The following is a 27,873-nucleotide window of genomic DNA, read 5'->3' on the forward strand; positions in this document are numbered from 1 at the left end:
CTGTCCCGGACTTTGGGCCCTGGTAGCGCCATTGAATGCATAAGGTGGGGCAGGAAAGGGTCGCGGCAAGGTCTTTAGGCTTGTGCTGGGCCCCCGGAGGTTCCTAATGGCGGCACTGAGCCGTAAACAAGCTTTTATCGCACGCGAGGACGCCCCGTAGAGCGACCCCCTTGCTCTCAACTACAGCTAAAAGTCATAGATAGGCAGACACTATCACGAAGACGGCGGACGCCGCGTGAGTCCTAGCTCTACTAAGCAGCGATGGACCTAAGAACTTGCTCAGATATCTACTCAGCGTCTATTGGTCGAAAATATATTTCAAAAGGCACCCGCACTAAATATTTTAGTAAACAAATATTTTAGGGGTTTTATTTCCACGTCCAGACCAGCTTTACCAAAACAGTTGAATTTTTTTAAATATTAAAAAAAAAAAAGTTTTTTTTTTAATTTTTATATAAGTGCTTGGCACCGCTCTCTATAAATTGTAGGAAGGATAGAATTTTTTTTATTTTAACGTAGCAGCATACGGTTAAAGGGAAGAGGGGCGTTAGGGGGTCTGGCTATAGTATATTAAAAGTAAGATTCCCAGTGCTTATTAAAAACCCCAAATATTTATATTATAACACCCAAAAATTTGAAGAAGAAAAAAAAGGGCCCTGCCCTTAAATAACAATTTATAAGAGGGTTAACCCCCTTTTTTTCTGACACATTCATTAGATTTGTTTTCTGCACTTCGACACAGAACCCCTGCGTTGTGTCTACGCCATACCAGCAGCAAAGGGTTAAATTTGTAAATTTTTTTTGTAAACGATACAATGAAGAAAAAAAAAAATCCCTTTTTTTCTTATATAAGTGCTTAAAGAGCGAAATATATATATACTCATATGTATAAACTTATATTTCTATTAGGTTACTCTTTAGAAGGCTCTGAAATTTGTATATACAAAAAAAAAAATACACATAAAAAAAAACACACAAAAAAACAGTAGACTCTCCCCTCAGCCAGCGAGGCTCGTCTTCTGACCAATAACGTTCTTCTCGAAACGATAATATTAAATGAAAATAAAAACACTCCTTTTGTGCGCTCCCGGTGGACGATCTCTCAGGCCCTATTTAAAAGCGTTGACCTGTAATAAATAAAAAATAGAAAAAGAATTTAAAAAAAGCCAAATTTTTTCTTAAATTAAATTATTTCTTAAATAAAAATTTTTCTTAAATTATTGACCTGACTCCATATTTAAATGCAGGTATATTAATTTAGCTGAGAATCATGGGAAATTCAGTTAAACCTTGGGTATAATAAACTTTTTGAAATTTTTTGCGCATCATTGAGCAAAAATTTCAATGGCCGGTAATTATTATTATTTTTAACAAAATACACATAAAAAAAAAAAATAGAGATATTCTCATTGGCTGTTGAGAGCTAGAATTCAATTTAATTCAGAATTTAAATAGAAATTTCAAATTTAATAGATGGGGGGCCCTAAACCGGAAGATTTATGGGGGTACCCATTAATAACACAACAAATTAAAAAGAGTAATTATGCAAAAGACTAAAAAAAATTAACATTTAAGAATTTATGAGAATTTTTTCTGCGGGGCCCTTTAGATCGCTAGGGGCCCTCGGCACCTGTCTTATCTCCTTCTATAATTTTACCTGAGAGTTTTCCAGCTGTCCTTTTCCATATGATTATCTGGACCTTCATTTTCAAAGGAGGCCACAAAGAGTGCTAAAAAAAAAAAAAAAAAAATTAAATAAATTTTTTTTTCATGTATTTTGCATGTAGTCTAAGTTATCTTGTAATGAAAATGATATAACAAAAAAACTTTAATAAACCGAAATTTAATCCTCTAGAATAATATATAATTTTAAAAACATATACAACAAAAATAAAATATATAATAAAAATAAAAAATTTACAAAAAGTATTAAAAAAAATAAAAAAAAATCTTAAAATATTTTAGATGGTAGTAGGTTGCGGCAGCTATCATAGGAACTTGGTATGGCGGAGACCCGAGACGCTGCTCACCTTCTTCAGTGTATATGGGTGTAGTCAGAAGGTAGGTCTGAATTTTCTTGTCTTTTTCGAACGGACATTCCACCTGCTTCCACGTCAGGAAATCATGGATCTGCCTCGAGATCTCCCAAAATTTCTGTTCGAGAGAAGAAAAAAGGTCAGTAAGATCTCTTCCCATGGGGGAGTGAGACCTCAGAAAAATGGACGCCAGGATCCATTAAAAAAAAACATTTTGGGGACTAAACTTTTTGGAAAAAGTGGTCGGGCCCATAGGACTGGGCACATGACATCAAAGACCTTCCATAAAAAGCTGTGGACGCCTTCTCTACCTTGAAGTTGACGTGTCCGTTGGGTAAACGGTTCGGGTGGATCTTGTGTAAGAAGAAGATGTCTTTGATAAACAAGTTGAAAACGGGGATGACTATTTTCTCCCTGCTGCTGTTGGCACTTTGGGATCTCTGCGTTGCCCCCTGTAGGGCTGTTCGGTAATTGCAAAAATTACTCGAGGGGTCCATGTGATGCTATGGGAAAAAAAAAAAAAAAAATGAAGAGTCAATTAACTATTTCATAGACCTTTAGCCAATGTCTTCTTGTTGTGTGCCACCAAGGAATAGAAGACTTGACTCAAACATCTGGATTATGACATTAATAAGTTGCTTACATTTATGACAATTTTTGCAGTGTCTCTAACTGTCCACTAGGGGGCAATAACACCCCAGTTTACACAAAGTCGAAGCAACTTTTTTTTCAAGCTGCAGTATCGCTTGGTGGACACTAGATGGCGCTATAGTGTAGGATGATGACGTGATGATCTAATGATCTAATGAGACCCATAATTAGTAAGTCACAGGGCCAAAGGTTGGACGTAGAGTTTATAATTACTGGGTGCAAGTTCATTTTCCCCACGTAACATCGTATGTCTGAATGATTCATTTGAAAAGGACTCTCGCCCCGGGGATTCCATGTCCATACCATCTTGTGCTCTAACAGCCAATAAACATCGCAGTACAAGAACATCGTGTGCCTTGTTTTGTGGGTGGCAAATGTCATGCGCACCATAATCTGTTATTAACGTTTTAGGGAAAGTAGATTGTAAGCTCCTTTAACAAATCCCCCGGTCACCTTTTGTCTCCCTAAATCCAAGGAATATTGCAGTCTTACCTCCAAGACGTCGAATTTGGCTGTTTTTACTTTCGACCAGGTTTTCTTGAGTCTCGCCACAGGACTGAGGTTCATCCCAGCTAAGAAAAAACATAAAAAAAGAAGTTTAAGGGCTGTAGAACCCTCAATAAGCCAATACAAGCTTCCCAAAACCATCGTATGGACTTCCGACATGCAGGTGGCCCCTCTTGGGAATATGACTGGTAGGGGTTGTCCAGGTTCCAATCAACGATGGTGACGTGTGGGTGACCGGACCGTGTAGTCAATGGGTTCTTAATAAAGATGAGCCTCAGTCTCATAACCCAGAGCCCTTTTTAATCATGTCTTGAGCAGCAAGCCCTAGTTGCTTACATATGATGGCCATCATGGAGTTGAAGTTGCCAATGTTGAAGCATTCCCGTGCCACGTCTATGAAGAATTCCATCACCCTGGTCCTTTGCTTTTTTTTCACCACCTGCCGGGCAGACAGGGAATAAATCATTGAGAATAGACCTTGCCTGATTGATCATTGAGAATAAACTTTGCCTTCTATTGCTCTGCCAGGAAAAAAAACAACAAAAAAACAAAAAACAAAACTTACCCTGCAAATCTCGGTGGCCACCAGCATACTCAGGCAGTTAAACCAGTTGTCGTAAGCTTCTAGGTTATAGGTTTTGGAGACATCACTTCGGCACTACCGGAGACAGAGGAGAAGGTTGAAGAACAGGCTGTAGGATTGGAAGGTATGTTCTCCACCCGTCCGTAGGCATTGCTGAAATGCCTTACAAATGTTATCGCGGTGAAGCTCTAGAACACTTCGTATGTTGTATGAAAATGTATGGGAAGTGGGAACTGACTATGCGCCAGGGTTCCGAAGTGCTACTGAAACAAATGTGGAACCCCGTGGGACCAGGATATCTTAAGGAGCTTACAGTATGGACATTGGCCACGGCTTTAAGTACTGGTTCTCTCTATGGTGGTCTGAAGAGCCCCCCCCACCTAAATCTAGAAAAATGCTGTTCTTGAGACCCTTGGTTGGATCTTTTTGTTTTGTCGTTGTCCTCTCTTGGAACATTTTTGAGCATGTCCTCTTCTTAGTTGTGGTTCATTAACTCGGCAAAGCTCTGTCCTTTACCACCATGTTAAGCTGCCCAAACCAACCCATCTAGAACCTAGTATGAGGAGACAGGAGCCCGCCGATCAAGTACCACGGGCAAACCCTACTAGATAAAGCAGTTTATCCAAGGTCTGCTGATGCCCTCGATTGGTCAGAAACAGACAAAATATCGGTAAGCGAACTTACCTTGTGGTTATCCAAACAGTCCATATGACTTATGATCTTCATCAGATCTTCAGGATAAATGTTTCCTAGTCTCTCCTAAAAAGAGATTCAAATAGTTACCCCATGTATGTTTTCATGAGCCACGTGACATGGATAAGGCAGAAGAAGTCACATTAAGTCATAGCGGTCAAATGGATCATGTTCCGTGGTGGAAGAGAAGACACCAAAAGAGTCAAAAGAGTGTCTCACCAGTTCGATAGTTGTAAGCTGTTGGGCCAGGACCAGCGGGTCCCCACAGACGCTCAGTATATCCTTCTGGGATGACTGGGGCTTGGTCTTGAGGATGGTCCCCTTATCGGTCACGGGCTGTCGGATCTTCTCCCGGATCTCCTGAAATTGTCCACGAGTGGAGAGGGCGACCAGCACATTCTGAGTCATCTGACTGATGCTCTTCTTGATTGTAGCGTTCTCCTGAAGAAGGCACAGGGCAAATCATTAATTTTTTTTATGGTAATTAAAAATATCTAAATGTATTGTCGGTGGCATCATTGAGTTTAGCAATCCATAGGGTTTTCTCCCAAAAGGAAATGGAAGCAGTTGGGATGGTAGCTTAAACAAGACAAACATGGCCTTAAGGTCTATGGCAGCTCTATGACAGAGTGAGAAGAATGCAGTTATGTTGGAAGGTTCTAGGTTCTGCAAGTTGCAAATCCAGGAACCTATACTGGCAGCACAAATTCATGCAATATGCGCTGGTTCTAGACCCTGGAGAAGAACATCAAGAACCCAAAAGGTTGCAGCGACTGAGCAGAGGTGTAACAAGCTTAGAACGAAATGCTTGGTGGCCATTAGAACACCAGTCGGGGATAGGCCTAGCCATGGCTCCTGTGTCTTCTCACCTCGTCACACTGAGTGATCCTTTGAGCAATCTCCTTCAGCTCCTTCCTGGCCCGTTCGTCTTGGAAATCGAAGGGAAACGTCTCCGTCCATTCCCTCAACAGCTGGATGATCTTCGCAGCGAAGGACTTGAGTTTGGCCTGGAGGACAAACCCCAAAAATACATGGTAAGAACAGGACAGTAACCTAGATCTCTCACGGGCCCCCTGATTGGCTCTTGAAGTGTGCTACCCATATCTAGTCTTTTATCTGGAATTTGGGCCAGCTTCGTGAGCTTTAGGAGCTTGGTGGCTCCATTGTGGGCATGGGGTGGGACAGTCTGAGGAGCATTGGGGTAAGGTGGCTTGTACTGGGCCACCAAGATGTCTCATACCGTTGAGATATCAGTGGCCCCGTGAAGGATTAGTCACCGTGGTCAAGGTTCCACACGACGTGCCGGGTATGTAAATACATTCATGGCCCGAAGGGGACTTCCGTGACGGATCCTCCAAGACCCCCGATAGTGGAATCTCGGAGGAAACGTGTCACAACCCTCAAAAGAGGCACCGGCTTCTCACTTGTGTTTTCAGACGGAAGTCTTGAGATGAGGAAGTTGACGTAGTCGTCGGCACTGCCCCGTGCGGCTGACACCGTGACCACAAGGTCTCCCCCCTCAACCTTCCATGAGCCGACGCGTCACACGGGGGCGGCGCGCAGAGAAACTTTCTCTGCGTGGAAAATCCCTTCGTTAGTCACGGGCTCGGTGCTAATTTGGAGCCCTGGTCGGAGAATGTTGGGGAGGTGACATCGACCACAAAGGGCAGATTCACACAAGAACATTCTAATAGAACGCTCAACACTTTCCTTTAACCCACGGGTAAGCGGCGTCATGTCGCGTGTCATATGGCTAAACCGGTAAACCAGAGTATTTTATTCCTCCCCACTCGCTCGTACGTAGAGTATTTTAAAACGTATGGGTTCTGGTCCCTTTACTGGCCATACTGCCTCCTCTGGAAGTCTACTCCGGGTATCTAGTACCCTTACAAAGTACAATTTGATTGCAAATCCCGTTGAGCCAAGGTCGTCCTGCAGAAGACAACAGGAATGCTAAACGCCTCTCTGCCCCAGGCGTCCGGCCAAAGGGAAAAAGCTTCTCTGCTGATACGAGCGGCTCGCGCATGTTTGTTTTCGGAGAGGCTGCCGTGTCATTTCCCAGCAGTGACCGGCGGGAAGGGGAGGGGGTGGCGGGGGGGCTCAAAGTTCACTTGACTAGAAATTAGTTTTAGATGAAAAATTCCATAATTTAAACTTTTTTTTTTTTTTTTTTTAAATGCAGAAAAAAACCCCCAGTTTCTGGAAGTTTACATCATATTATTGGTTGTGACATCATAACTTTTCGGAATGATGGCAGGATTGGGCGAAGGGGGGCGGGGTCTCGGCGCTTACCTTATCAGCTTCTGGTCCTGATTCCAGCTGCTGCTTCTGCTTGATGCAGATCTGCCCCACTTTGGCGAGGATCTCGTGGGGGTGGGTGAAGACGCGGGAGCTCAGTAAGAACGTGAAGATGTAGGTCCTCTGTGAGGAAAAAAAAACATCGCGTTAGACCCCGAAACTGCCCTCGCAGGGGGTGATTAAAAAAGCCATTTCTGTGTGTTAGAAACCCACTTTATGCGCTCCGTGGGGGCGGCCATCTTGGATTCCTCCCCCTAGGAGCTGCAGGATTAGGGCAGATATACAGGCCATAAACGCGCAGGGGAGGCCTCAGCTTCTGCAGCACCTCTTGGAATATTTTTTTAATTTTATTTTTCGGTATTTTTTTTTTTTTTTAACCCCTTCCAAGCTCGATTCTCATCCACGAGGCATAAATGTTTTCCGCTGCCCCTTGCATCCAGACCCGCGAAATCCCCCCCCTGAAATCCGAGGGGCGGAATAAATTCCCTGTCTGCCTCGCTCCTGTCTGAATTTGTCTTGGCTCCGTGCGCTCTTTGCGTGTTTGCTTTCTCCGCCATTGTCTTAAAAAGTGTTTTTTTTCCCACGGTCTGAGCTGCGTGTCCCGCCTCGCGCCCCCCTCCCCCCCGAGTGATTTCAGTGGGTTTTCTGAGCAGCTCTGCTGCAGCTTCCCACAAATCCCAGCCAAAAAATCAGACTATTTTTTTGGCCCCCCCAAATTAACCGTCGTCCCCCTCCCCCCGCCAGTTCTAAAAGCTGCCGTTTTTTTTTTTTTAAAAATGACAATTATCTGAAGGCTTTTGTTGTTGGATTTCGGGGAGAAAAAAGCCAGAAAGCTCTTAAAAAAAATTGAGTTTGGTTTCCTAGCAACGTAATCGCGAAGAAAAAAAAAAAAAACGTCGGTGGGAACTGTTGAGACTTAAGACAGAGAGGACATTCCGTTCCTCGGCCACAAGCAGAACACTGGAGTAATCGCCTGGTCAAGAGGTCACATGACCGTGCATGTTTAAGTTCCGTCACTGGACTAGCCGCATAACACTTCTGCTGGGAGCCTGCTCCACGTATCTACTACCCTTTCAGTAAAACTGTATCTGACAACGTCTGAAATAAAACAGGACTGTCCCTTTGATTGGCCCAACACCAAAAAATTACTCTTTTTTTAATTACAGGTTCCTATAGTCCAGTAAGCGCCATATATGTCTCCCGGTCAAGCAGGGAAGAGTAGCACTGAGATCACATGATCAATTTTCCTGCATTCCTATTGGTAGAGAAAAACGATTCTCAAAAATGACCAAAAAAGGCTCTACTGGGGTCTCAGTCTGGTTGAGGTCAACAGAAACACCCGGGGGGGGGGTTCTTCATCCGGCCGGTAGGCGTCACGACGGCGAGTTGGCTTTGTTGATGGCCCCATCCAGACAGCGCCTGGAACCCTTTTGGAGACACGCCAACTCTTTATAGGACAAACTTAACAACGGCCCTGGCCAATAGTTGGCCGGAGAGCGGCCGCATCCGAGTTCCTCCAGGACAGCGATGAGCGAAGACGTTGGGATGGAGTCCCACCACCCAAGGCCATCTTCTCCTCCCAAGTCAATAGAGTCTTCTGTTGAGCTCCGACTTTACAGACTTGGCATTAAAGGAACGATTATTCCAACAAAAGTCGGGGAATGCAGGAAGCTTCCGGAATCATTAAGCCTTTTATGATTTACGATCCCGTCTGAGCTTCTTGAAGAACATCTCAAGATATCTCAAGACTCAAGACGCAAACTCTGATTGGCCAAGGTCGTCGAGTAATATATGTTTGGTTGGATTCCGTTAGAACTGAGCTACGGAATACGGAGGTCCTTTAAAAATTAGAATTTGAATATTTATACTAAAATGGTATAAAAAAAAGCCCGAAATTTGAGTTTTTACACCCAAAATAAAAAATGTGCGGCTACTTACGTCTGGATAATAGTCCACGGTGGGCACAAGCCGCTCGATCAGAGCTTCCAAGGAGCCAGATATCAGGTTGCCATCTTGGTAAACGGGGTCTCCACATTGCTCCCCCATTTCCGGTTGTACCTCTTCGCTACAGGTGGAGCCGAACATGCTGGGGAAAATAGGGCTCTGTGGCATACTTTCCTGGAATTTAAACGAAAAAACCCCCCACAAGTTAGAGGTCGACCTCATCGAGACGCGCCCACCAGAACCATTCCAAATTCTAAAGGGCCGACCCCGACGCGTTTCGCCTGCCGGAGGAGGGCAGACCGGCTCTGGGTAATGTATGGATGAACCTGATAAATCATTACGGTCAACCCAGACCTCCCCCAAGGAGAAATGCGTTGGCGCCGATCCACGAATCAATTTCGATTGGTGAATCAAAATGCGTCGGCAGATGTAAAAAAAAAATCCTAATTATTTTACCTTTTTTGTTTGTTGATAAACTCAAATATTAAGGAATAATAATAATAAAAATATAAATAAATTATAATAAATAGAATAAATAAATCAATAAATAACAATACTCCACCTGCAGCCCCCCCCCGCCCTGTTATGGTACAGCCCAGCCACTTACATCATTGGAATCAATGAGGAATTCCAAAATCTAACTAAAGGCGTTTTTTTTTCTAAATATTTCGAGGTCAACTTTTGGTTAAAAGGAAGGCAAAAACATAAATCCAAGGACGAGAAGTCTTAATCTAAAACTAGAGGCCTACACATGGTGGTAGATAAGTGGAACAGCCTCCCAGCAGAGGTGGTAGAGGGCAATGCAGTGAGGGTATTAAACATGCATGAGATAGACATACGGCTCCTGAATCTAAGGCGAGACCAACGAGTGATTAAGGTTTGAGTCGTTACAGCAGGAGAAACGGGCAGACTAGACAGGGGCCGGATGGGGCCGATCTGCCGGCGGGTGTTATGTTGGCAGGGACATCATTGAGATGTTTGGGTTCTATATAAGCTCATGGTGCAGAGCAAAGACTTCTTCTCACGTCATGGACGTGTCCTCCTGAGGCATTCCAAGCATTCCCGAGATGTCTCGGCACCGTACGGAATCTGGGTCAACCACGACAACCTGATGTCACCGAAACGCGGGCCGTGCGAGAAACACGGAGACTCAACGTCTCACGGGATTGGCTGGTCGAGACGCGTAACCCGACGAGGCCACCATCCGGAGAGCACTGTGTTCAGCCGAGGACGGACTGTTGTCTGGTTACAGTAAATACAGCCTTCTAAGGTCAAGGTTGGTTTCTGTTTAACTGCTCAGAAAACACAACAGGTGGGGCGTTTGTCTCCAAGACCTTCTGGGCTGAAACTTGGAAAGGAAAGCAAAGGCTGAAGGGTGGTAGATAAGTGGAACAGCCTCCCAGCAGAAGTGGTAGAGGGTAATACAGTGAGGGGATTAAACATGCACGGGATAGACATACGGCTCCTGAATCTAAGACGAGACCAACGACTGATTAAGGTTTGAGTCTTTACAGCAGGAGAAACGGCCGACTAGACGGGGGCCGAATGGGGGCCGATCTGCCGGCAGGTTCCAAAACATATATCCTTTAGAGGCCGGCGCGTTCCGCGGTGTGTTGTTGTTGCCCCGTCCCGGGGGGGGGGGCAATCCTCCCTAAAGACACCATGTTTACGAGGAGGAGACGGAGCGATTACACGGAGCGTTCGGAAGAGACAGTCAGTGCCCGGCGGCAGCCATTGCCTCAGGCCTCTGATTGGAGGCTTACGGGGCAGCGGGACTGTTGGGAGGTATGCAGTATACACACCGTAGATCCCTTTACATATGAATAATCAGATACAATTACTATGGAGTATATAGTCCGAAGAAGAGGGGTGGGTGGATAGGTGGAACAGCCTCCCAGCAGAGGTGGCTGAGTTTCAAACAGTAAGGGAATGTAAGGCAGGTTGGCGGAATGTCTTACTGGATTCCGGCGTTCCGCGTGACTTGGGACAGATTCCAAGACCCTGAGCACGTATGGAATGGAAGCTCTGTTATGACAAGAAGCCTCGGCGTTCTGTTAATCGAGCGGAATGCGATTCCCGGTCTCCGTCACTGGCAGGCGAGGACGGGCTGCCGACCCGTATGACTCCTCGTAGTCCGGATGATAAGCCGGCGGTTTGTGCAGGGACTGTCTCCGGGAATGCGGGGTAATTAGGTCTTATGCGCTGGTTAACGCGTTTCGCCCCCGGGGGGGGGTCTGTACGCAGCGATTAGAGAGTCCTCCGCAAGCCGCCAAGTGAAAGGACTCATCAGGCAATCGATGGCCGCGCATTTACATTCCCTCACTGTATTAGCCTCTACCACCTCTGCTGGGCGGCTGTTCCACTTATCCAACACCCTCTCAGTCAAGTAAAACCTCCTTCCATTCCTGTCCTTTGTTAAACTATTGTATTTAAATGTTTCTCTCCGATCCCCCCCCTCTCTTCTCTCCGCAACCTATACATCACCGACCACCACTTCTGGGAGGCTGTTCCATGTATCTACCACGTCAGTTGTGTTTTTAGCCCATCGGTGGCATACATCAAGATGAAATAAACAAACAAGAAAAAAAAACCGAGCAGCTGTTTGAAGTCTCCAACCTGACCTTGTATGCAAATATAATGTAACAGCTCATTTGCATATGGGGCAAATGGTTAAATTGTATTGGAGGCGTAAATGGGTATTATGTACCCCGTTTAGTTGATAAAGCCCCGTCCTGCTGTTTCTATACACATTATCGGGGCTTTTAGGGCTGTAGAACCCTGCGATCCCCTCATACCCAGCAAACATTCTGACCTCCTAGAAAAGAGGGAGATCAGGGGAGGAAAAGGGTACACGGGAGGGAAAAAAGGGTACACGGGAGGGAAAAAAAGGGGTACACGGGAGGGAAAAAAGGGTACACGGGAGGGAAAAAAAGGGTACACGGGAGGGAAAAAAAGGGTACACGGGAGGGAAAAAAAGGGTACACGGGAGGGAAAAAAAGGGTACACGGGAGGGAAAAAAAGGGTACACGGGAGGGAAAAAAAGGGTACAGGCGAGGGAAAAGGTACACAGGAGGGAAAACGGGTACACAGGAGGAAAAAAGGGCATCAATGGAGGAAAGAAGGGGTACATGGGAAGAAAGAGGGGCATCAGGGGTGGAAAGACGGCATATGAACTTGGCAGAGGGACTGGGCACACTGAACTGGGACACTTGGCAGCTACAGACCGCTCTTCCTCTGTTCTGGGTGGAAAGAGGTTTAGAGAGTCACCTGAAAATGTAAATAAATCTCCAAAGACCACCCGGCTCGTAACCCCAGGCTTGGAAACGAGGAACCAGGAGGCAGGAAAGCAACTCCCGCAAAGCCGACTCCCAGCAGGGCCGGTCCTTCCTCAATTAAACGAGGGAACAAAAGGAGCAAAGGTCAGCGTTTTAAGATCGCGGCTGAAAGGACCTCCTGATGGAGCTTAAACCACAAGAACAACCCCCCCGGAAACAGCAAGATCCAGCCACGGGGTAATTATCGCCAATTTGGGGTATTACCAAACACCGCGGTCACTGCGACCCGGTTCTCTAAATATTCGCAAACCGCAAAGTCAAGAAGATAAAATCCGAGGATGTTTTTTTTTTTTTTTAAATGCTTACTTTACCCAGAGGGTAGTGGATACGTGGAGTGGCTTCCCAGCAGAAGCGTCAGAGGCTAATACATGGAGGGGATTTAAACAAGAGGGAAGACCCTCAGAAATGAATGGCAGATAAGAACTGTTCAGCCGCTGGCTGGCAAATGAGGGGGGCTTAGAGGACAGGGCGAGTGGTCCTGGCGGGAATGACAGGGTTAATGAGGCAAATTCCAGTTGAGCCACACCATAACAATAACATATCTCCCTGTTATGAATATATTATAATTATTTTGGCCCTACCACATTTGCTGGGAGGCTGTTCCACCTATCCACCAAAGTTTCTCCTGCCCTAGAACATCCACGTAAATTTGCCCAGGACAGGGTTCTAGTTCCCTTTAACTAGTCCCACCAGCGTTGAGCCAGACCACAATAACACACCAGATTGATTTACTACAGACAGGCTTATTTTCCGGAGCAATATATTTATAATTAAATTGAAAAAAAAAAATGTTTAGTATTTGCTACCCAAATTTTCTAATTTTTTTTATTAATAATTAGAAAAAAAAAAAAAAAAAAAAAAAAAGTTTAATTGTTTTTTTTTTTTTTTTTTTTTAATTATTTTTTATGGACCCGTCGTCCCTCTTCCACCTACCAGGAACATTTTAGGACCACCAAGCTGGAGGACTTTCATGGTCGCAGCAAACTGAGGTGTATTTTTCCATCAGTTCACCCCCCCCCCTTTGGCAGAATGGAAACTTCCAAAAAAAAAATAAAATTAATGAATGGAATTTAATCCAAAAATTTCCAGCCCCCCCCCTTTTCAACACCCGGTGAACTCAATCAGTCGTTGGTCTCGTCCTAGATTCAGGAGCGTGTTTAAATGCCCCTCGTTGTATTACCCTCTACCACCTCTGCTGGGAGGCTGCTCCACGCATCAACCAAGAACGAGCATAGAACCTTTTTTATACAATTACAGTACAAGATGTTTTTTTTTTTTTTTTTTTTAATGTCAAGCTGCCCAGCTCCAGAAAAAAGTCAACACACACACACAAAAAAAAACATGATTGACGCGCACGCTATCCGAGCCCTGATTGGGTAAACACACGCTAGCATTGTCTCCAAAAGCCACGCAAACAATAGCAGAAAAAAAAAAAACAATCAAAAAAAATAAATCTGTAGATTTAGTGACTGTCAGGCGACGGAAAGAATGAGGAAATTCCTGTTTTTAATTTTTTTTTTGCTAAAAAACAAAACACGTAAGAAAGCACCTGTTCCACCGACGCGAAACGCGCAGGCGACAAACGCTAATCCGTAACAATCTCCCTGCGTCAACCCGCGATCCGGGGGGGGGGGGCGGTGTGGGGGCGGCGTGGGGGGCTTCAAAACATAATACCGTCACTAATTCTTCCAAAAAAAAAAAATTAAAAATCTACATTTTGGAAAAAAAACCCCAAAAACATACACAGAGAAGCCAATCTGCCTTAAAATAAGTTTTTGGGGATTTTATTTGAAACCGTGATTAATTTAAAAAAAATAATTTATTTTTTTTTAGAATTTTTGAATACGGTTTCTAAAATTTTGGAATTTTTTTTTCAAAAATTTCAGCCTCTCTCTCTCTTTTTTTTTGTGTAAATTAATAATAAAAATAATAAATTCAAAATAGCAGCAGAACCCGAAATAAATCTAAAAGCCTAAAAAAAATAAGAATAAAAATAATAAAAAATACATTTAGAATTTTATTAAATTAAACATTTTTGGCTGAAATTTTTGTGCTGAAATTGCCAATAAAAATAATTTTTTAAAAATGACGTCGAAATGGAATAATTCCTTGGGAATTTATTGTGTCGCTGATGACATCATAGAGAAGGGTCGACGCGGATCGTAAAGGCTCTCTAGGTAGACCGACACATCGTAATCATTCTAAGAAAGTATCGCAGCTTTCAGGCTAGACGCACCGGGGAGGAAAAAAAAGATGCACCTTACCCTCATTTTCGGCACCATGCAAATAAATGGCGTTTTTTTGGGGTGTTTTTTTTGCTCCGACGGCCGCTCGGAATCGTCGAAAAAAAAAACGAAGACGGGAGAATTTGGAGATTTCAGGCCATCTGCGTTATTCCCGCCAGCCGGAGTACGAACGCTTCCCAAAATCCACGCCGATGGATGAAGAAGAAACCCCCCTCTCGTCCCTCCGCCCTCGTTTCCCCCTGTGACGAGGCCGCGCTGGAAGGCTTAGTCCTCCCCGTTTGCCTGTTACTCAGAAATGAAGAGAGAAGCGAGATCTCTTTCCTCTTCTAGCAAGTGCTTCAAGCAGGCGCCCTCCTCCCCGTCCTCCTCCTCCTCCCCGTTCCCTCCTCCCCGTCCTCCCTATTCGGAAACACACATGCTCATACAACAGGTTGAACAACACTCAACCCCCCCCCCACACACACTTTCTTCCCTGCCCATTAACCCCTTAGTTCCAGAGCTGGTTCCCAAAAAGATTCCCCCCCCCCCCGCCTTCCAAACCCCCGGGGCAGCTTTTCTCGGCAGCTGCCGGATTAGATATTCTCTTGAAGTGCGCAGATCGAAATATGTCGGTGGTCCTGAAGAAGACCCCCAAATCGTCTTGGAAGCTCAAAAAATTCGTTCAAAAACATTTCCGATATATGGGAATTTAAAAAAAAAAAAAAAAAATTTACAAAAATGTTAGATTTTTTTATAGATTTTGTTTTATAGATTTTTTTTTCGCCAATTTTTTTTATAGATTTATTTTTTTTTAGGTAATCCCGCGGAGGCGAGGAACCGAAACGCGGAATAATCACTAAATATCGGAGGAGTTTTTTTTTAACGGAGGAAAAAGTGGCAGTTATACCCCAAAATTTCACATTTTGTAATTTTTTTCCTAAATTTTTCATTAAAACGTATATTGTTGTGCAACTCCCAGGACACTTAACCGGCATTCGTTTGGGAGACGGAGAGTCATGAGAGTTGTAATTCAAATTCAGCAGCCTCTACAGTCACCCCCATACTCCTCTGCCCCCTCCTCGCCCCCACCAGTGTCCTTACCCCTCTGCCCTCACCAGCTTCTATAAACCTCTACTCGCCACCAGTGCCCATCCTCCTCTGCCCCCTCCTCCCTTCAATGTCCTTCTCCCTCTGCCCCACCAGTGCCCATACTCCTCTGCCCCCTCCTCCCTTCAATGTCCTTCTCCCTCTGCCCCACCAGTGCCAATACTCCTCTGCCCCCTCCTCCCTTCAATGCCCATACCCCTCTACCCCCACCAGTGCCCATACTCCTCTGCCCCCTCCTCCCTTCAATGTCCTTCTCCCTCTGCCCTACCAGTGCCCATACTCTTCTGCCCCCTCCTCCCTTCAATGTCCTTCTCCCTCTGCCCCACCAGTGCCCATACTCCTCTGCCCCCTCCTCCCTTCAATGTCCTTCTCCCTCTGCCCCACCAGTGCCAATACTCCTCTGCCCCCTCCTCCCTTCAATGTCCTTCTCCCTCTGCCCCACCAGTGCCCATACTCCTCTGCCCCCTCCTCCCTTCAATGTCCTTCTCCCTCTGCCCCCCCAGTGCCCATACTCCTCTGCCCCCTCCTCCCTTCAATGTCCTTCTCCCTCTGCCCTACCAGTGCCCATACTCTTCTGCCCCCTCCTCCCTTCAATGTCCTTCTCCCTCTGCCCTACCAGTGCCCATACTCTTCTGCCCCCTCCTCCCTTCAATGTCCTTCTCCCTCTGCCCCACCAGTGCCCATACTCCTCTGCCCCCACCAGTGGCCATACTCTTCTGCCCCCTCCTCCCTTGAACGTCCATCTCCCTCTGCCCCACCAGTGCCCATACTCCTCTGCCCCCTCCTCCCTTCAATGTCCATCTCCCTCTGCCCCCCCAGTGCCCATACTCCTCTGCCCCTTCCTCCCTTCAATGTCCTTATCCCTCTGCCCCCGCAGTGCCCATACTCCTCTGCCCCCTCCTCCCTTCAATGTCCTTCTCCCTCTGCCCTACCAGTGCCCATACTCCTCTGCCCCCTCCTCCCTTCAATGTCCTTCTCCCTCTGCCCCCACCAGTGTCCATAACCTTCTGCCCTTACACCCCTGCCTTACCCCCAATATCAATACCCCCTTGCTGTACCCCCCTTCCAACAAATACTTATTATACCTTAAATGTTATTTATTTATTTTTACTATCCATGTCTTTTTATATACATTTAATAAAAAATAATTCCCATTTTGCGCCAGCGTAATTAGAATTTTTTGAATTTTTAATATTTTTGGTTTTCGGATTTTACTTTAAATCGCATAAATAAAGAGAAAGAGGAAGTCTGATTCTACGCGGTCCTCATGTGACGGCTGCCGGGGATATCCTAAGGAAGATTCTACCGAAACCTGGGTTCATTTCTGCCACCGCCGAACTTTCCGAATCTCCGGGGTCTCCGTGGGTTAAAAGGGGATTTTCTGCCCAAATTTTTTTTATTTTTTTTTTTAAATTTCAAAAAAATTCCAAAATAAATTAAAAAAAAATTCCCATCAATAATGTCATAAACAATAAAATTCTACATTCTTAAGAAATTAAGATTGTGATTATTTTAGGTTAAACGTGTTGGAAATTTTAGGAAAATGTGCCCTTTTTTGGGTGATAACGAAAACACCGATTTTGGGGCTCTTAATAACGACTAAATTTATTTAATCCCATTAAATCATTATAATTATATTTATATATATTTTTTTAAAATACATTTTCTGGGACAACGGGACTTATCCACCAGCTAATTCTAGTTTATTTTTTTTATTTTTTTTTTTTAACCAAAAAAATTTTTTTTTCCCCTTATTTAAAAAGATGACATTTAAGCAATAAAACCCCTTGTGGGGGAGGCTGCCCACACTCTGAGTCATCCCCTTTCTCCTGCCGTAAAGATTCAGATGTTAACCAGTCGTTGGCCTCGTCTTAGAGGCAGATGCATGTTTACACTCTCTCACTGTATTAGCCTCTACCACCTCTGCTGGGAGGCTGTTCCGCGTATCTACCTCCCTCGAAGTAAAGAAAGAAAGATAATTGAGAGCAAGCAGCGGGTGTAGAGTAGTCAGAGCCGCTGTTCGGATGTTAACAGAGTTTTGCCCCTCAAACGTGGATGTATTACCCCCCCCTCGCTTTAAAGGGTATATGATAGCCGAGAGGTGCTTTTCAATGTACATGTTGCCCCCCCCTTGCAAATGCATTGGGGGTGTTTCGGTAGGATGACCCCATATGCATTTGCGTCTTTCCCCACCCTATTTGCCATCCATACTTACCCCCAGTAAGCTCCAAATGGGGGGTTCTCATGCGCAGAAAGTGCTCCCATTGATCTTCAATGGAGCAATTTCCTGCTGCTGATTGGCTGCCTCCAGCAGGTTGGACATAGGGACTTGCTCGGAACCTCGGGGTTAATGCTAAGGGCCTTAAAATTAGGGCCACGCTGTTTGGGTCATCAGGGGGCCCAACCCCATGGCTGAGAGTGATGGTTAACCCTTTGCCACACAAGCCAGGGCATCAGGGCGCCCATGCTGTCTAACCGCCCCAAACTACTACTACTACTACTACTATGCCCTAAGGGTACACCTTGTACCCCCCCCCATTTATAGCTCCATTACTGGCAATCCTAGGGTTAATTTTAACCCTTGAACTGCCTAGCTGTGAAAATCCTTATATTTAAAAAAATAACAGTAATAAAAAAAATTTGTCGTTGCCCCGAGAGATCTGATTGGCTGAATGTAATATTATTCTTCTTTATCCAAAGATTTTTAGCATGGATGCTTTCGTGGACAGTTCCCATGGCAACAGGAACTTGACGGGGGTATTTTAGCTGTTTATATTCCCATTCCAAACACCGGCACTCACCCCCCCCTCCCTTACCCGACCTCCTCCAAAAAAAAATATAAAAATAAATAAATATATAAAACAGGTTATTTTTAAACCTCTCGGAGCTGAGCTCTGCAATTATATCCCCGAAAATGACACGGCTGGGAGCTGCGTCTTTGTGTTTGCTCGGTGGAAATGCGTTCGCTGCGGCTCAGGAGCCAGAAAAACACCAAAAAAAAAAAAAGGAAATTAATAAAAATCCTTGATTTTACAGAAAAAAATATAGATTTTTTTTTTTTTTTTGACAAGCGCCCATCGGCCTCTAAAAGGAAACAATTTATTTCAAATTACAATCTCACCATAAATGTTTTTAGATGTTATTTTCCCCGTAGCTGTAAAGTAAGGAGGTTTTACTTTACAGAGAGGGTAGTAGATAAATGGAACAGCCTCTCAGCATAAGTGCTTACAGGCTAATACAGTGAGGCATCTTCGGTGCATTAACTAAACCCATAAAACGTGTTCCTCGATTAAAATAGTCAACGTACATGTATTAGAAGCCCACTTTATGTGTATACCACGGGTGCTGCCATCTGCGTGATTATTCCTCCCCATTGAGTTATCACTCCCTTTGTTAAGTTGGTGATTGCTGCTGATTGGTTGAGACAGCCTTCGTAGAGGTGATGGAATGGGTGGGGGGGGCAGAGGACTTCAGGACAAGAAGCTGAGTAAGGAGTTACCTAGAAGCTCTTGGAGACCCACCAGCCAGACCTCCAGGTCTTCACAACGTAGAACCGGTTTGGGTTTGGTTTGGACCCAGCATTAAGAATTTAGAACGTTCTCAAACGTGGAGATAACGTCTCAGCGGGAAGGTTGTGCCAACGCCTCACGAACCGAGGAGTCGGCACCTTCGCAAGTCTCCTTCACGCCACCGGGGCAGGAGCCTCACGAGGTCTCAGGTGATGTTCTGCTTGCTTTAGCACCGACGCTCGTGACGACCGGCGAGGTAGCTATATATACACACGGAACGCCTTCGGGCGAATGATCTTTATTAGAACTCCTCTTATTCCTCAAAGCTAGACGAAGCTAAAAGAAACCGGGTCCAGCTCAAAGGCCTCAAAAAAGATGACTCCATGGCTTTGTTTTCCATCTCGAACGCCATCTTTTAGGGGGCAAATGTGTGTTTTTACACCAAAAAACTAAGAAAGAAAAAGGATAAGCCTGAGGAACAATCTCAATAAGTTCCTGAAGTCCTTCTTATTTATCGACCTCATTACCATGAAAGGTGGTCCTAATCCTGGAGCTCTTGACCCTTTTTGGAAGCTCCTCGCTGATGTAGAACTTGATGAAAAGTCCAGAATAAGAGAAATCCATATTGTCCATGTTTAGACCATGCATGGTCATGTGGCCAAAAAAGAAAGTTCTCTGTCACTGTTCATTGGAATACTATGGGGGTTTTTTTTCAGCCCTGGTCCTCAATCAACAAATCTTGTATCTTCATAGACTTCATGGATGGTGTAAACGCGGAAGGCTGGGAACAGAGTGATCATCGCCTAATTTCAGTAAAGTTGACCAATATCTGACCTAAAAAATATACTTATTTTTTTGGCCTAAAAAATTCAGGAGATATTTTTTTCTCCTCCTTCCGTTTATCCAAACTGTTGATGAACCTCACGAGCGACCCACCACGGACACCCTGCGAACTTCAACCATCCGTTTTGTAGGAAGTAGAAGCTCAGAAGATGCTTTGGCTACCTAAAGGGGAGAAGGTACATTTTTTTATTTTTTTATTAATTTTTGTTTTGTCTCTTTTATTTATTTATTTTTTTTATTTTTTATTTGAAAAAAAAGAAATTAGTGTGAAGAAACTCATGAATTTTTGTTTTCTCAATTTTATTTTTAATTTATTTATTTTTTAAATTATTTAATTTGAAAAAAAAAGAAATTAGTGTGAAGAAAATGAATTTTTGTTTTTTCTATTTTATTTTTAAATTAATTTTTTTAAATTTTTTTATTTTTTTAAATTTTTTATTTAAATGCCTTTAAGGGTGTGTTGAACTTTACTAGACTTGGGCTGATCAATTAGCCAATGGGTGGCTTACGCAAGCGTTTCTAAACATAGAACGGGGAGGGCTCATGCGCGATGTCAACCAAAACAAAACAGTCGGTCTCCATGCGTGATCGGAAGGACAATAAATAATAATTAACAATAAATCCCAATAAATATAAAAGTTTCTGATTTTTTTTTTTTTTTTTACAAAAAAAATCTCAGATTTTATTGAAAATTGAATTATTTTTTCATATATTAAAATATTAAAAGCAAAATACCCTTAAATGGGGCAAGATCTCTCACAAGCCCCTTCATTTCCCCTTGTTGTCAGCCACCCCTTTCTGGGCCCGGATCGTACCCCCCAAAATATAGTCGCCCCAATTGGGACCCCGTTGTTTCCATTTAAATTATCGTTTGGGAAAAGGACAAGCTTCAAAATAATTAAATATATATATAATTTTTTTTCACTATGCAGATTTTTCCCCCCCATATATTTCCATTTTTTATGCTTACACCGTCGTGTGATTAAAATTCTTCAATTTTGGTCTAGAGCTGAAATTTATGCAAAAAAATAAAAAAAAATCTGGAATGAAGCAGCGAGCGTTGATGAGGCGGCGGGGAACGTGTTGATTAGGTGAGCAGTATCCTCTTCATCATCATCATCATCAGACACCTCGCTAAGAGGCCGGCTGGGTGGGATCCAAAACGAGGAACGACGGATAATATAATGGGGTGGAAAAAAAAAACGATAAAAAACGAGCGAAGTAAGCATTCCGCGCCGAGCGGCTCCTTAATTGCACTCTGAAGATTCGTTAAGCCTTCGCTGCAATCGCTTTCATTTAAAATCCCGTTTGGCATCAGCGTTGGGGGGGGGGATTAACCCTTTCCGCATGCGGGGTTCTGGGATGGTTGAAAAATTATAAAGAGGGGACACTTTTGTCGTAGAGGGGTGTGGTTAGAGGCCTGGTGGGGCGGGGCTACTTGTGAGAAGGGGCATTTAGAAGAAGAAGAACGGCTTCGCTGCTGTTTCTGTACGCTTGATCGGGGCTTGTTGATCCGAATGGTCCTGATAAAGGTCGTTATGGAAACCGTGACTGGTCAGGCGGTGGAGATATTCTGGATGAAGGCACCTGTGTTCAAGCAGGGATTGCAGCTGTGATATAGCAGGGAGAAGAGAGCCAATGGGGATGCTCAGATATCATTAAATCGGATGAGGATATGACTGTGTGACCCTGAGAATCTGCCGATCTACCCTGAGACTGGGGTAAAAACCCTGAGAATCTGCCCCTTCACCCCAAGACCCTGAGGTTGGGGTAAAAACCTTGAGACTCAGGGGGAAAATCGCGGCACTCCCTAGATACACTGTTAGTTTAGACCTGCGCCGTTCGGAAAGGACACCCTCCCGGTTTAGTCATTGCTGCCCGGGTCTTGTTGGCCAGGTCTCGTTGGCGAGGACTCGTTGGCGGGGTCTCGTTGGCCGGGACTCGTTGGCAGGGTCTCGTTGGCGAGGACTCGTTGGCGAGGACTCATTGGCAGGGTCTCGTTGGCAGGGCCTCGTTGGCCGGGTCTCGTTGGCAGGGCCCCGTTGGCAGGGACTCGTTGGCAGGGTCTCGTTGGCAGGGCCTCGTTGGCAGGGCCTCGTTGGCAGGGACTCGTTGGCAGGGACTCGTTGGCCGGGTCTTGCCGGGGAGGAAACGGCCGCCGCTCCAGATGCATCCTCTCCAGAACGCGGCTTCTTTACTCACTTTCCTGCTCCGAGCCGCCCAGACGGAGATAAAGCCTGGAAGCCCAGATAAGCCGACAACAATAATACGGATGATACTGAAGGGAGTTTCTGTCCTACGTGAGGGGGGGGGAGGCGAAACACGTCGCGTGAGACAAGCGGAGAAATGAGCTTCCCCATTGGTGCTTCTCTCCCTGCTATATCATAGCTGGAATCCCTGCTTGAACACAGGTGACTCCATCCAGAATATCGCCACCTCCTGACCAGTTGCGGTTTCCATAGTGACCGTTATGAAAGCCATTAGCAAGTCACTGCATTAGGATCCGTGCGATGAGGTATTGAAGAGGTTAATACCCCAGGGCGGGTGGGTTCGGATATGTGCATACAGATGGTCTTTTTCTTTTCTCTTGATGTGATTGGTCAGATTTTCCCGTTGAGTGTTGACAGAGGGGGGAGGGGTGTTAGAAGACGTACATGAGGTCAGGCCACCGGCAATGTATACATTTGTTGGTCTCCTTCCAGGGTTAAAGGTCGGATCTGATTACTTTGACCCCAGTCTGGCAGGAAGTCTGACATAAAGAGCAGACTAAACGGGAAGGTCAAAGAGGTCACCGGGGCAACCAGCATCCAATAATGCTTGTTATAGATTTAAAGGGGCACCTTGGGGTGAACTACCACTGACAGATGGGAAGTACGGGGCAAATATAGTTACTGTATACAGCGCTGGGGTTTATATTACTGTATACAGCGCTGGGGGGGTTATATTACTGTATACAGCGCTGGGGGTTATATTACTGTATACAGCGCTGGGGGTTATATTACTGTATACAGCGCTGGGGGTTATATTACTGTATACAGCGCTGGGGGGTTATATTACTGTATACAGTGCTGGGGGGTTATATTACTGTATACAGCGCTGGGGGGTTATATTACTGTATACAGCGCTGGGGGTTATATTACTGTATACAGCGCTGGGGGGTTATATTACAGTATACAGCGCTGGGGGTTATATTACTGTATACAGTGCTGGGGGTTATATTACTGTATACAGTGCTGGGGGTTATATTACTGTATACAGCGCTGGGGGGTTATATTACTGTATACAGTGCTGGGGGGGTTATATTACTGTATACAGCGCTGGGGGTTATATTACTGTGTACAGCGCTGGGGGTTATATTACTGTATACAGCGCTGGGGGGTTATATAAATAGCCCAAAGCGTTTCTGTTCCCGGGATTTGCGCGGGGGGGGGGGGGAAGCGTTTTCAGTCTATGAGGGTTTCACTTTTTTTCAATTATCACCTAATAACTTGTAAGAAAATCACGCGATCGATTCATCCCCGCCGCGCCGGCAGAATAATTCCGCGTTATGAACAATGAAACTAAATTCTGAACTCGTAGAGAATTCTCGGGGAGAACGGGCAGATTCTCAGTGATTTTCCTCCCTGCTATATCACAGCTGGAATCCCTGCTTGAACACAGGTGACTCCATTTAGAATATCTTTACCTCCTGACCACTCACGGGCTGTTATTAGAGCCATTCGGCTGGCACCATCACTACAACCGGGTCTCTGTGATGGGGCAGCTCCTACACACACACAGTTAACCCCCAATGATCCCCCCAGTTTTTTTTTCTTTTTCCTCCCCATACTCCATACAAACCCTTCTTCCTGGAAATCCCACCCTCCGGCTGACTGTTCCTTTGGGACAATGGGGCCATTAATCCCTCCTTTGTTGATGTGAGGCTGATGGTGTCCATTGATTTCATCACCAAGAGACCGGAGACCAGGACAGGAGGAGGAAGGCTTAGTGAGACGCTATAATAACAGAGATTAAACCCCAGATGGGATTCCTTTCCTTTTGGGTGAAAATTGACGTTTTATCCAAAAATCTAATTGATTTTTGGGTAATTGTTATAAATCAACCATGACATCCCAATGTATAACCCCCAATTTCCTGCTGTTTCTATACACATTATGGGGGCTTTTAGGGCTGTAGAACCCAGCGATCCCCTCAAACACTCCGAGCTCCTAGAAAAGACAGGCAATTGGGATGAAAAAGGTGAGGAAAGAGGGGTGCAGGGAGGGAGCAATGGGGGCATCAGAGGAGGAATAAGAAACATTGGGAGGAAAGAAGGGCATCAGGTGAAGAAAAAGAGGGGCATGAAATTAAGAAAGAAGGACGTGAAAGGAAGAAAGAGGGGCGTGAAAGGAAGAAAGAGGGGCACGAAAGGAAGAAAGAGGGGCATGAAAGGAAGAAAGAGGGGCGTGAAAGGAAGAAAGAGGGGCACATGGATCTAGCAGAGGAACCCTTAGCACAAAAAAGGGGTATGTACTCCATAAAAATGTGTGGCTGGTGTTCAGGAGGGAGGCCAGTAAAGCCGAAGAAAGTAAGAAGGAACTCCAGACTCTGGAATTAGGGACAGGAGATGCATTTTCCTTGTTTGAGAGATAACACCGATCACTTTAATGGAACATCTCAGCCAGGAAGGCCATGGGAGGCCAGGAATCTCTTATTCACTAAAGAGGGGGCTATCAATCATCCTGAAATGCTCATATGTCTTAGTACAAAAAAAGGAAATTAGTATTTCTCTGCCTTACGGAGAGGCAGAGGCAGACGTGGACACATTCTGAGTTGGTTTGAGAAGAAACAGATGAATCGAGCCCACTATATTCTTCCTGGTTGCAAGGCATCTCAATAAAGTCAAGGACATCAGGCTAGTAGGGGGTCAACACCATGAGGTTCCTTCCTCTGGTACCAGGTTCTGGAAGTTGGGTGCTAGGACCGGTTTTAAATATATTTTTTTGGTCGTTCTCCAAGTGTCCTCTGGGCCAGCAGAGTCATTCTCCGCCATTTTCATGGGTGGTAGGCTAGTGTGCCTATAGGACGGAACAGTCAAGGATGTGGTCAATCCTGATCATAGCTGATGGATGAAAAATGAATTGGGAGAGTCAGAATGTTCTCAGAGAAAGAGCCGTTGCCGACATATTGGCCAACGACTCAACCAATGATGGGCATTTTCTTATCTCAAATTGCAAAGGAAAGTGCTGCTGGCTGTTTCACTTGCAAGATGGACCTCACCAAGGAGAGGCTTCTTAAAAGTCATCCCATTGATCAAACTATACATTATACTAAGTCTGCTTGGACCTTCCTGTAGGAGAAGCTCCTCTAGGTTGGCCCTTGATAATACATAGTAAAGCCAGGGGGGGGGGTGAAATGATCCTGAGAACCCCTGGTCTAGTAAATACAGCTCTTCAAGTGTCTACAATTCATTTTAAGGAGTATGACTGAAGATCTCATTCAACGCAAAGCTATGACTCAACGATCTTGTCCTCCAAAACAATTCAAGACTTTGTGAGCATTGCCAATACACAGCCATGGAACTTAAGACAATGCGCCACAGTATTCCTCAAAATAGCTGAAACCCTGAAATTCTATCGTACCCACACGCCCGAAAACAGTCAACAAGATCTCTCCTACTTTAGACTCACGCGCAAAAGAATTTGACTTCAGGGACTTTGTCCTTCAACTGAAATTTTGATAACAGTCAAAGATCTTTCCACTAGAATTACTTTTTCAGTTATTTTATTCAAAAAATCTATTAATAAAGCCCCCACCATGACCTTCTACACATATTCCAAGACCAACTATGGTCATATGTTCCACCAACAAACCCTTCAGCTGAGATGCTCGTCTAGGAGACACCATTCCATCAAGTTCTAAGTTACCACCATTTGGAAAGCACACACCATCATCGTCAGATACATTCTAGATTGTTGTGAGAAAGAAACCAAAACTTCTCATTGTAAATGGTCTTCTCCATCAATGAACAGAGGCCTACAGACATCTTCAATTCAAGGAACAAAAGCCTTATGTGCTTAAGCAGATGACCCAAGGAGCTCGTTGACAACAAAAAAACAACACTATTCTAATTATTTTTTTTACGGGTCGTCGAAAAGGCACCCAACTTGTTGAAACAGGAGGAAAACCCGGATTAACTCTACTAGGAACTCGATGGTAGGACAACATAATCTCTAAGCCGTCACCAACACATGTCAAGTTAATGATGATGAGCAGTTTTTACGGGTATTCAGTCTACTTCCCCACACCTTTGTTTTTGTCGGAAAAATGACATTTCGATTATTGTCATTACACGACTGACAAAACTCACAGACGTAATCTCCTTTTCGTTGGTGCGAATATTTGAGGTCAACTTTAGACAGCAGAAGGACTCAAGCTACAATAGACGGGGTGAATTCGCTTCAGAATGTCTCGGTGAAAAGACGAGATTTCTTAGCCAACGTTCTTTAACTCTATTGTGTAAGAATTGTCAAGAATTTGGTCTTTTTGTATTGTTTTTCTTTTTTTTTTTTCGAGGAATTTAGTGAGACTTCCTTTGTCTTAAGAAGAAAGCGCTGCGTGGTTACGGAGTGGAGATTTTTTCCCCCCCAGCTGTCACGCATGATGCTGACTTAGATTACAGCGTTCAAATGTCAGACGTTTTATTGCCGTGTTTTCGTCGAGAGATGGCAGCTGTCTTGCCACATTCTTGATGAAACGAGACGCGCGCTTAATCTCGTCTAGGTGGGTGTCGACTTAGCACAGCGTGTCACCCAGTGATGTCACCTGTGTCGACGCTAAGACTGGCGGAGCATAGACTTGTTTACAAAAAAAAAAAAGGTGACTTCCCTTCGGCGTTGTTTGTGTCACGCCAATTAAAAATGTGTATTTAATAAGAACATTCTAGAGGTCGGTGAATCACCGCTGATTTCAATCTCCGTAGGACCAAAACTTCTAGAAAAAGAACCAACGGTAACGATCTTAAGAAGATGCGTCGAGTAGGCATCGGAAGAAACAGTCTTCTCAATCTTAATAATATATTCCTTATGGCTTATTTTATAGTCGTGATATCATGCGACATAAATGCTGGGAACGTTTTTGAAGACCGATCGGTCAAAACCATCACGCATGAGTCCTTTGTGTCACCTACAGTCATGGTTATGTGACGGCTACAAATGGCTAAATGATTGCTATGGGATTGGCGTCCTTCCAGTTTCTCATAACCAATATGTTAATTAATTCATTGTGCTTTGAAATTTTATCTTGAGGGACCCTTGGTCAAAGATGACTAGAGAAAGCCTACATAGAAACATAGAAGTTACCAGAAGATCAGGACCATTTCTCCTGCTGTAAAGACTCAAACCTTAATGAGTCGTTGGTCTCTTTGTGGGATTCAGGAGCCATATGTCTATCCCAGGGGTGCTCAAACTGCGGCCCTCCAGCTGCTGCAGGACTACATCTCCCATAATGCTCCTTCAGCTAAGGGGCTGGCTGAGGAGTATGGGAGATGTAGTCCTGCAGCAGCTGGAGGGACGCAGTTTGAGCACCCCTGGTCTATCCCATGCATGTCCGAATTCCCTAAATTCCCTGACCCAGAGTCTAACCCATGTTTGAAAATTTTGAGAAAGAAGAAAGAAAATGATGTTATCAAGGAAGGAAGCTGAGGACCTTTCCACAAATTATTCTGTTGGCCTGTTGGGCCATGGAGGACCTTTCCAGGAGCGATTCTGTTGACCTGTAAGGCAATGCAGGACCTTTCCAGGAAATATTATGTTGGCCTGCTGGGCCATGAAGGACCTTTCCAGGAAATATTATGTTGGCCTGTTAGGCCATGAAGGGCCTTTTTAGGAACAATTTTGTTGGCCTGCTGGGCCATGGAAGATCTTTTCTTATGGGCCCAATTGGACTTCTTCGGGAGTCAAACAATTAGGAAATGTCGACAATGATGGAGTCATCTCTTCGTCCAGCCCTCAACTATGTAGCTGCATCACAGAGAACCCTTAAGCATGGCCTATAAACCTATAACATCTCCAATGGAGCATAATTAACAGTGACTACAACATCTAGTGATTCTACCAGCCAGGAACATCGGAAGAGAACGTAGATTGAGCCTTAATTTGCACT

The 27,873-nt window shown here is 44.7% G+C and overlaps 1 protein-coding gene across 2 annotated transcripts in view; it reads right to left on the reverse strand.

The window, feature by feature from the left end:
- Positions 1-642: 642 nt before the first annotated feature.
- Positions 643-27,873, reverse strand: part of RASGEF1A (RasGEF domain family member 1A) — a 58,268-nt gene continuing 31,037 nt past the window's right edge. Inside the window, exons 1-13 of one of the 2 annotated variants that reach the window (XM_053449858.1) lie at positions 14,312-14,557; positions 8,707-8,886; positions 6,763-6,891; positions 5,340-5,477; positions 4,690-4,911; positions 4,462-4,536; positions 3,760-3,852; positions 3,531-3,633; positions 3,180-3,259; positions 2,348-2,539; positions 2,031-2,154; positions 1,658-1,730; positions 643-1,127 (exon numbers count right to left, since the gene is read on the reverse strand). In XM_053449858.1, the coding sequence (XP_053305833.1) occupies positions 1,103-1,127; positions 1,658-1,730; positions 2,031-2,154; positions 2,348-2,539; positions 3,180-3,259; positions 3,531-3,633; positions 3,760-3,852; positions 4,462-4,536; positions 4,690-4,911; positions 5,340-5,477; positions 6,763-6,891; positions 8,707-8,886; positions 14,312-14,329 (1,452 nt within the window). In that variant the 5' untranslated portion in view covers positions 14,330-14,557 and the 3' untranslated portion in view covers positions 643-1,102. Of the gene's footprint in view, positions 1,128-1,657; positions 1,731-2,030; positions 2,155-2,347; positions 2,540-3,179; positions 3,260-3,530; positions 3,634-3,759; positions 3,853-4,461; positions 4,537-4,689; positions 4,912-5,339; positions 5,478-6,762; positions 6,892-8,706; positions 8,887-14,311; positions 14,558-27,873 lie in introns of those variants that run through there. The other variant, XM_053449857.1, reaches the window with a different exon arrangement.

This window comes from Spea bombifrons, chromosome 11, assembly GCF_027358695.1.
Source record: "Spea bombifrons isolate aSpeBom1 chromosome 11, aSpeBom1.2.pri, whole genome shotgun sequence".
Taxonomy (NCBI): Eukaryota; Metazoa; Chordata; class Amphibia; order Anura; family Pelobatidae; genus Spea; species Spea bombifrons.